This window comes from Hydractinia symbiolongicarpus, chromosome 5 (genome assembly GCF_029227915.1).
Source record: "Hydractinia symbiolongicarpus strain clone_291-10 chromosome 5, HSymV2.1, whole genome shotgun sequence".
Taxonomy (NCBI): Eukaryota; Metazoa; Cnidaria; class Hydrozoa; order Anthoathecata; family Hydractiniidae; genus Hydractinia; species Hydractinia symbiolongicarpus.
In genome coordinates, this window is record NC_079879.1 from 4,278,965 (window position 1) to 4,289,246 (window position 10,282).

The 10,282-nt window shown below is 32.2% G+C and overlaps 1 protein-coding gene across 1 annotated transcript; it reads right to left on the bottom strand.

Annotated features, from left to right (window-relative positions):
* Positions 1-1,105: 1,105 nt before the first annotated feature.
* Positions 1,106-10,014, bottom strand: LOC130644257 (chromatin modification-related protein MEAF6-like). Its single transcript, XM_057449792.1, has 8 exons — positions 8,444-10,014; positions 3,699-3,811; positions 3,166-3,259; positions 2,679-2,718; positions 2,524-2,592; positions 2,057-2,093; positions 1,622-1,676; positions 1,106-1,211 (listed from the first exon to the last, which is right to left on the bottom strand). Exons 1-8 carry the CDS (start codon positions 8,516-8,518, stop codon positions 1,188-1,190), a joined length of 507 nt encoding a protein of 168 aa, XP_057305775.1. The 5' UTR covers positions 8,519-10,014; the 3' UTR covers positions 1,106-1,187.
* Positions 10,015-10,282: the final 268 nt, after the last annotated feature.

Below are 10,282 nucleotides of genomic sequence, written 5' to 3' on the forward strand. Positions count from 1 at the left end.
GCTGAACCTTAAAATCACGACAATTATTTGACAATTAAAAGACTGTTACAGTGGCGTAACGCCATACAATATTGAGGACGTGTATGTCGAGAACCTGATCCTAAGCGACTCTAAACAGCGTGGACTCTGCGTTAGCGATGTTGTTGGGTCTGGGCCCGGAGTGATTGGCGAAGTACTCCCAGATCTTGGATAAAGTAGAAGCGTTGGAAGGACATTGCTTCACCAACATAAGTGTGAAAACAGATCGGTGCGTCAACCCTGCATTGGAGAAGTTTCAACGGGAAATCAGAACCAACTTTCACAAGAATGTAGTGTCGTTGTAGGTGTTAGATTTGGTTTTGGTGTTCTGAATAGGGGTTTAAAGGTCGCCTCCGACGTAATATTGATTTAATAATTAATTTTATTGATGTTCTCGACTGCCTGTGTATATTTTTAATGTACGCATTGGAAGGGCGAGACAATAATTATTTTCAAAATATCCACTATGCGTGGCTATTTTGTCGTCACATGGCCGGCACTGGTTCAAATATAAAAAGCGCAAGAGGTCCTGGGGAACAGAAACTTTAAATATCTACGCTCCTTGCCAGCCTCTTGGATAGGCAGTTTAATATACGCCCAACATAACTTTAGGTGTGACGTGTTTTTCATGGGAGTAAAGGTAACCACATACTTTTAAGTCATCAATCGCTTCTTCTTACAGTTACAAATCATACATTCCTTTGGCCTTAAGAACAAGAATTATTGAAAAGAAAAATAACTGCAACAAATTACTGTGATTAGAATTTTTTAAATCGACATAGCGATACACTTATTGCTTTATTTGGAATTTTTACCGTTTACTATATTATTACATTTTTGGACATTATTTATTGCGATTTACAAAGGTAACTTGCATTTTGCGACACAATTTATAATTCAGACCATAATAATCTATTTCATTCAGGTAGTGCTTGGGAAGTAAAGAATATGTTTTGAAAAGCGAAGACACATGGTTGGGGATCAATCTATCCGTAGAAGTTACTATTGTTTGCTCTGTCGTTCATTTCACCATTTTTATCACAGCTTCCAACAACGCATCGTATGCTAGTGACAATATGGTAATGTGTTTAGTTCTAAAGACGGTATATTAATCATAATATTTATTTACATGTCATACATTACATAGAAAAATATTTCAATCCATCTCATTAGTTCGAGTAAGCATCGTCACCCTGCAGAAAAATTGAGATTATCAGGTTACACAAGTATCTAATTTTCCAAGAAGGAAAAACAATAATTATTGGCAGATAAAATACTCCAAGAGCATTTTAGGTTTTTTGAGATTTAAAAAAGTCAATTATGACGTTTAGGGTAAAAGGGAAGGCAAGGAGATTCATTTAGGAAAGTTATAGCATTTTACGTTTGACGAAAACAACAACAAACGAAAAATTATGATGGAAAAAACGGGAGTCAGCTTTAACGAGAATAGTCAAAATCTTATACTCACGAAACTTTCTGCTTGCATAACTGTCTGTCGTTAAAGTGACAAAATTGAGTAATTTTTACACTACAAAATTCATCTTCAATATATATCCTTTCTGTTTGAATAGTCTGCCGAAATTTCAAATATAAACAAACTTACATCTACGTCGATGTCTCGATTTTTACTTAAACCTTTTTTCAACTTCAGTTCGATTCTAGAAAAACAAACAACACGCGATAGTTATGACATCAAAAATTTTACAGTGATTCCTTAAAATTTTGAGACATTGAGAAGGGAAGCATCTTTATTAGGAAACGTTTATAAATTCATTGAAAAAAAATTAAACCAATATCATAAAAACATATAAAAAAAAGAATACAACTGTCTAACATTGAAATTTTTACATATAAGGAAACACAGAAATACTTTGATCTTATTAAAAAAAATAAAAAAAATTCGCGAAATTATTAAAAATACCAATTCAAAATTCGCGAAATTGAATCCTCTTGAAATACGACTTTTTTAACCTCGCAAATTTAAATCCGCGCGAAAATTTCTGCAGTAGAAATTGCAAAGAATTTGAAACGATGTTACCTGTGTTTACTACCCTTCTTCTTTCTGTGATGATGGCCTATAAAACATAATTTAATTTTCATACAAATGCAATCATTTATAAAATATGTAAAAAAAAACTGACCAACAATGAGTTTTTATTATAATACTATGTTTCGGACATGCTAAGTCGTTTTACGAGATTATTTTTCTTCATTTACCACATATTTGTAGTAAGTGTTTTTAGCGAAAAAATTTATATACTACTAGTATAACTGTTTTCACTTTTCTTATTGATCGTTTTTAGATCTGGATAATGATATTCGAAATATATATTTAAAATAAAAACTCATTGTTGGTCAATTAATTTCTACTAAAAAATATTTATTAACATTAGGATGAGAACCTTTTAAACTGATTTCTTGTATTTCCAATATTGACTTTTAAAACGCAAGGGGAACCGTTTAACATTTTTTTCTCGCAGGTTAATCCAAAATTAAATTCCTTACCTTTCATGATTTTACCTGAATGTTCTGAATGTGTGTGATGCAGTGCATTGTCCAGTTGAAAATTATCTTCTAAAACAAGAAGACAAAACATCCTATAGGCAAATATCTTGTTCTATCTTCTATTACCGTAATATCAACACTTGGTATATACTTACTTTTGTCTTCTTGCTGCGCTATTCCCATACCCGCCACAGCCTAAAAATACGGTGATTATTTAAAGATAGCCATGAAAGAAAACAATTCAACTTCCTCTCCTTCGGATTAAAATCTGCTACCAAATCCAACTAGCTAATTTACTATCAACAAATTTTGTAGCTACCAAATTTTCCTAGTTTATTACTAGAATATCACAGTTACACTCATAATTCGTATTATGAAATGGTGAAGTCACGAAAACCTTTTTAGAACCAATATAATCATTCCTGATTATTTTTTCATCTAGTATATCATCCCCATGGTTATTTGGATTGGAGCAACCTGAATGTGCTTTCGTTCAATAAAAAACAGCTAAATATACGGAAGCTTTATAATTGCCTAAGTAACAGAAAACTTAAAGATACTTTTCCAGGTTTTTTTACACAGCGAAATGTTATGAATTCCGGTAAATGTTGAATGCGTTTGATAGACGTAGTCACAACTTACAGCTGCTGAAGTTATAGATGATTTTGAAAACAATCGTTCAGATTCCTTAAATTTGCGATTTCTTTTCTCAATTTTCTGGTTAGGTCCGCCAGTTCTATAAAAAAAATAACACACATGTAGCTGGGGAAAAAGGAGTAAAAATTTACTAAATATTCAACCGTGTTTAACACGGTTGAATGTTTAGTAAATTTCAACACTGTTAATGTTCTATTTATTAGTAACAGTATATATAATACTGCAACAACACTTCACCAGTTTACAGCTAGTAATTAATGTCAAAAAGAGTTAAATAGAGTTACAGAGGTGAAAAGAAAGTTTAAATTGTCGGAATCTTTAATCGTATATTTACAAAACTGTCTAAAAAAAGGAAAAAGATGGAGGCAAATATTAGGAGAAGGACTTCTTGAAATTATATTTAAAAAATATATATAAAAAAAACAAACACAGTTTGAATTAATATATATATATATATATACTTGAAAATGTGGGTAACAAAAGCAAAATTATATGGCAAAATTTATCGTTAAACATACTTTTGTGACAGCAATCTATCCCATCCTCTTATAATATTGCCATATAATTGAGTATCTTCTAAATAACTTCCTTCAAATGCATATACTTGCCTTTCCAGATTTGCCAAACTAAGCTAAAATAGAAGAAGGAGTTACAATCCTAAACGCTTTCATGTTTTACACAAACCCTGCCCCTAGTGAACAAAGGTATATATGTTTGAGAAACAAAGACTCATGGTGATGTATAGTTAGCTGAAAGTCATAATTTAATACCCTAACAATAACTCCATCGTGGTATTTTACAAGAGCATCATGTCCACAAATGTCCACATACATATATAAATTCATCTAATATCAAGGCAGCACTTTTTTCCATTGATTCCACAGAGTTGCGTGACTTCACTAAATACAGCTTTTGTTTGCCGATGTATATCATTATGCTTTTTATCAAAGTTATATGCTTCACGCATACAATTCTGGGCATGTTTGAATCACGCAGTTCTTGTAGACAGACCAAGTAATATCAACATAAATTTTGTTTTTCTGTCTTAATAAGATTTTATATGGTTCCAATATACAACATTGGCAATGTACTGCAACCAAAACGGATATTTTCAAATTGGTAAAGTATATGCATGTGTTTTCAGGCCAACAACCCAAAATCACTAGTAAAATTACTAGTGGCTTATGGGACACGATCTATTTTTTGTCTTATTTGCGCCTTTGACCCTGAGTAATGCCTATAAAACATGTGTGGCAGGAGCTGGATTTCAATTGGTATAAGTATATATTTCAGAAAAAAAAAATGGGGAATGTTGGTGGGTTGGGGAGAAACGAAACAAACAAAGAGGTAATGGACTAAACAGAAAATACTTTATTTTGCACTGTTGTTAGGGATATTTAGGGGTTAGGGGTATTTCTGCTGATAGAGCTTTCTTGATTTTAAGGGTTAGGCTGTCAAACTTTTAGCATGGCTATATTTTAGTCCCATTTTTATTCTTGTTTCTCTTTGCTGCTGTTTCATAATTTCCCATTAAGATCAGCTCCATTGTAATACAAAAGTTATTTAATCTGTGACTATGGTTACTGTTAAACTTTGTATATGTTAAAACAAAAGTTCTACATTATTGATTGCTTGAAAATAGATGTGTGAACGGTGCAAAGAATGTAATTTTTCATATCAATTTACTATTGCAGCCATTTGTTAACAATTTAGCAATTTACACTGTGTTCTGTAGTTAAGTAACTTTATACTTCCTTCCATTAAAATGAACTTTGAGGAGAAAGCATGGTTGATTTAAGCATGGGAAGTGAAAGTGGTGTTAGAATATTCTTTTTAGTGATGATTCAAATATCCTAATATCCTAATCTTGAATTTAATCCCTCTGTATAAACAAACACATAACATATATAATCAGGATGATCACAGTTTGAATGCCTTTTAGAAATAAGATTTCACTACAAAGGTAAACATTCTTCCTTCAAGGTTTTGGAAGCAATAACCTATCTTTTATGGTGCTCAGGCAGTACATGATCTTTAAATCACACGAATAACTTAGTTATAGCTATGCTAAAGTAGTCAGAGAAAACTTTTAAATATGCTGTTATACCAGTATAAATAAAGTATATACACCTCCTAGTTATGCATCAATTACATCCTACTTATAACAAGCAAATCACTTTATTTAAACTGTTGAAAGCAAAATTCACACACTTAAGTTGAAATTCGCATTCTCTTTTAGTGCTGAGAAGGAAAGATTTGTGACCAACTACAATTATTTAAAGCCAATAAAAAAATTGATGAAGGGAACACCGGTTTTTATGTGAAAACTTCCATGCTTACATAAGCTGTAATATCCACCCTATTTTTATTCAACTAAAACTGTGTGTGTACGTGAAATATAGCAGGAAACCAATGTATGTATTTGCTTTTTATTCAACTAAAACCGTGTGTACAGGTAATATGGCAAGCTTATTTTGATTGTATACATATGGTTGTTTACAGGCAAAGCTATATTTTTACTGGAAGCATGCTACCTTATAAACCCTTTGCTGAGTATACAAACCTGGTTTTATCAGCAAAGCTAACTTTTAAGTTACTTCTATTTAAAAACAAAAGACAATGCGGACAGGGAATAAATGTATATATTAGCATTTAAAATATAACACAGCATAGTTATGCTGTGATTGTCTTATTTAAGTTATATGTATTGGATGATTAACCTTCAAATTAAAGGTAGCATATTAATTATACTGTAACAGCATATTTAGAACTTTTTCCATAAAGATTTGAATATACTTTGATCAGATATTGATAATACATGCACACTTTTTTCTTATAGTTACCTATACATGCTTTCTACTAAACTAACTGAAGCCACATGTTTAGCACACTCAAAATGGATGTTTCAAGCCTAGACATTGCGCACTGTGATTTTTTTTTATAGGTGAATCGGCGCATATTTAGTATATGATTTTATGTAAACAAAAATTACATTGCACTTTTAGCCATTGGCTTGCCCTTTTTGGAATTTTGAGCGAGAAAAATACTCAACCGATTGGGGGGGGTCATTAACTCATGGCTGTTTCGCTACGGTCACACCGCGGACAAAATTAAAATAGTCTCCACAATTTTTTTGGAAATTTTGTAGTTTTATCATTAATGATACTTTTCTTGCATATATATATATATATATATATATATATTGTTTTAATTTTACTGAAATAAAAAGTACTAAAACAATTTACTTTTTCGCTTCAATCCAAAATCCTTTTTAAATATATATCCTCGTGTTATGAGTTTCGAGTTATTTCGTCGAACAAAACACACAAAACTACATTACTTTTGGCGAAAGTTTAATCTTTCCAGCCTTGTGCATCGCCGGGTTACTAGCTACGGACTTGGCATAGGGGGCCTGAAAACATGGTTCTATTGGCTGGTACCATGCACCGTTCGTCTTGCGAACTATAAACTACTTAAACTTTAAGTTAAAGTCTTCTTTAGGCGCTAAAAAAGAGGAGAAAAAGTAGCTAAAGTGGTGCACAGCAATTTGATGTAGTTTGATCCTTTTTCTGTTTAATTAAATAAATATCTAAACTTTTAAGGCAAGTCACAGCGATGGCGTATAATGTTTTGGTATTTATGGTTTTCCCAAAAAATTACGGCGGATAGTGTTTACCTTGGACTTGAATTGCTTGACCCAGGAATCTTCGTTTGAAACCGGAATTTTTTGCAAATATTGGAATAAGCAAGACAATAGTGTCTCAGCCATTTTGAAGCTAACTGAAGGTTGGCAGAGAACAAGGTAAGGGAAAAAACAGTAAACTACTTTATTTTGCAGGGATTTTAATATTATTTTTTTGCTATAAGAGCACATTTGATTTCAAGAAATTGTTTTATAGATATTGTTATCTTTTTTAATCTTGTTTCTTCTGTTTTATAATTTTCTGCAAAGAGTATATAGGTATTTTTTGGCCATACAGTTTTGCATTTTGCATCGTGTTCTGTAGCTAAGTAACTTAATACTTCTTTTTCATATTTAGTTAAGACCTTTGTGGGCTTTCTCAAGATAAAATTGTTGAAATCAAAGATGTTTATAGTTAGCTCACAGCTGTTTCGTAGCGGACAAAAATGTTATGAAAAAAAAATTCGATTTACCCTCTTATTTAAAACAGGATATATATATATATATATCTCAAAAACAAAATAAGATTTTTATATTCTGTAAAAAGAATAATCGCAGATAAATTGTCCATGTTATTAGAACAACAAAATTTTTGGACACCTGTCTGAAATTGGTAAATTAAGGCCAAAATTTCTAAAAATGGCTTAAAAATTATCATTTAGATGAATGTCTTCCACAACATCTCTTTATGGTCCACAGGTTAGGTTAAATATCTGCAATGAGAAATACTTAAATTTTATTAATGTCCGAAATTGTCCAAAGGGTTGTTTTGGGGTCAAATGAAGAGGGTGCTGATAAGCTGCAAATGCCTGCATATATATATAAGGACGAGTTCGGGCGACCTTTCTAATTTAATTGGCGGTTGTCGCTCGGAACCGCCCGCACTTTCCCGAACACGCCCGGAACATTCCCGAACACGCCCGGATCATTCCCCAAATGCAATTCCTTGTAACATACCATGCGGACGATAGTTATAAGTTATTTATCAAGTAAATCTTATTTTGAACTATTAAAAACAGTTCTTTTAAGAACTTCGCTACCACATGGTAAGTTTTATTTTTATAGTTTTTTGAATCATTAGTGTCTGTTTTTCTTTTCTTTTTTGAGCATTGTTCGGGTCAATTAAGGGGTTTTCAGGCAAATATATACTTGACTTTTTTTTAAACTCGCCCGAAAACGCCCACACTTTTTACGGCGTATGGGGCTTATGGGCACCCTCGTGTCCAATGTGAGAAATATGTGAAAAACGGCCTTTAGCTAGAGCCTGAATGTATAAAATTTGTTTATTAACTGATTAAAAAACATTACTTTGGATTCCGAGGCCATTAAAGATGATTTAGATGAAATATTAAACTTTCCAAAATTGTCCAAAGGATCACTTTTGGTCCTAAGGTTTTACGGGCTAAACAAAACGTCATTCAGAGTCGACAGTTTCAACATTACGTTTAGCTAGCCAGTACTACGTCCTTATTTTCTGCCAAACCTGTCTCAGTCTACCTCCGTGGTTTGCGTATATCTAATTATGGCTTTGTAACGTATTTGTATATAAGGAAAAAAGGTTAAGAAAGGATTGAAACTTACTGCCAGTTCTTCTTTCTTTTTTAATAAGTCAGCAAGTTCTGCCCTGGTGTCAGATATGTTTTGGTCGTGCGCCATGTTGCTTTTTGTCTTCAAAATTTGAAAGTGCGCCTAAATAGGAAAAAATAAAAAAATGCTTTGGAGCGCCCATCTGATAAATACTCAGTGTGTGTGTGTCATTCAGAGGTCAATCATTTCAGAGGTAAAAGCTACCACAAAGTCCAGAGAGTACCGTGGTTGATTTGTACATCTTGTCCGAACATTCTTTAATTTATTATAAAGGTTCGACTATGCGCAGATGTGACTGAAAATGTTTGGACGAATCTGGCGACGTTCCGCCAAACATCTTGTAACCACGGTAAGAGTAGTAGTATGGAGTGATTATAATCAGGTTTTCGCTCTTTCCACACCTTTACCCCCAAAAGCACCCCTTTCACCATTTCCACCACCACCTTCATCCCAAAAACAAGTAAAAACTAAATCATATGCTGATATCAACACAAAATAATATTAATACAAATAACCAACATATAATAATATTAAACTAGCTGTTTCCCGTGGAAGAATCCACTGTATTCCATTTAATTTATGTAGCAGATATATGTCCATCAAAAAACAAACAATACAGCAGTGCACATCTTACATCTGCATTATTATATAAATGACCAAAAAAATTAAAGGTTTTCAACAACTGCAGTATTTATGTGACATTTAAAATCTAAATCTACTAAAATTACTTGCTCTGACCATCTGACAAATGCGAAAATTATTCGGAAAGAAGTTTCCAAAAGCATTTCAACATACATCTCACCCATAAAATTTAAATCACTTAAAACGCCACATATATACAAAAAAGCTGATCAATGTCAAACACAAATCTCTCATTGTATATGTTAAAATCAGTTAGTTTATTGCAAACCCTGCCAAAGGTTGACACACAATGTGAAAAATAAACAATAAATTGTGCCTCTGACAGAATTTTTTATCTAAGGTGTAAAAAAAGGGATTTGCAAGGACAAATTATAATGCAATAAAACATTATTTGATATATTGCATACAGTCCCTCCTCACCAAACTTTAGACAAAATGCCAACAAAATAACGGTGTTTAAACCTAAAATTAATAAAGTCCTTTTAGCAATTTGCATGCTGTTTTACCATCAATAAAGTAAACAAAATTTCAAATCTCACATAGTATTCTGTCACAAATTTTCATAAAATATATATATAAGTCATAATGAGTCAAACAACAGCAATCAATCTGTATATAAGTTCATTTTATGTCAATTTTTGCACCAATTTTGCAACACAAAATACAAATTCTAAATAATACTAAAATCTCTTATTTTGGTCCTTCGCATACCGACGGTCTCCCACAAAAGTTTAATCAAAATGTAAAAAATGAGAGGTAACGACAAAATCAAAGTTTGCAAAATTTCACTATTTCAGTACATATATCTACTGCATATGCCCTCTAAAACAATATTTTAATCCAAAATGCCAAAGAAAAACAGTTTGCAACAAAAATCAGTTATTTCGATAATATTGCATACACTCTTTCCTCACAAAAGCTTCACAACTGTAAAAAAAAGAATGGTTGTAGGGAGTGCTTCTGATTCAACAAAAAAAGTTTTTTTGACACATTGCATCTAGCCCTTACCCATTAAATCTTACACAAAATTTCCAAAACTATATATATACGATTTAGAACACATCAAATTTAAATCGAGAAGGATCAGTCATTTCGATATATTGCACGGAGTCCTCCCCAGTAAGAATTTATACGAAATATAGAAAAACAAAGCTTGCAAGGTGTAAAATTGAATTCTTCTTCTGTGTATAT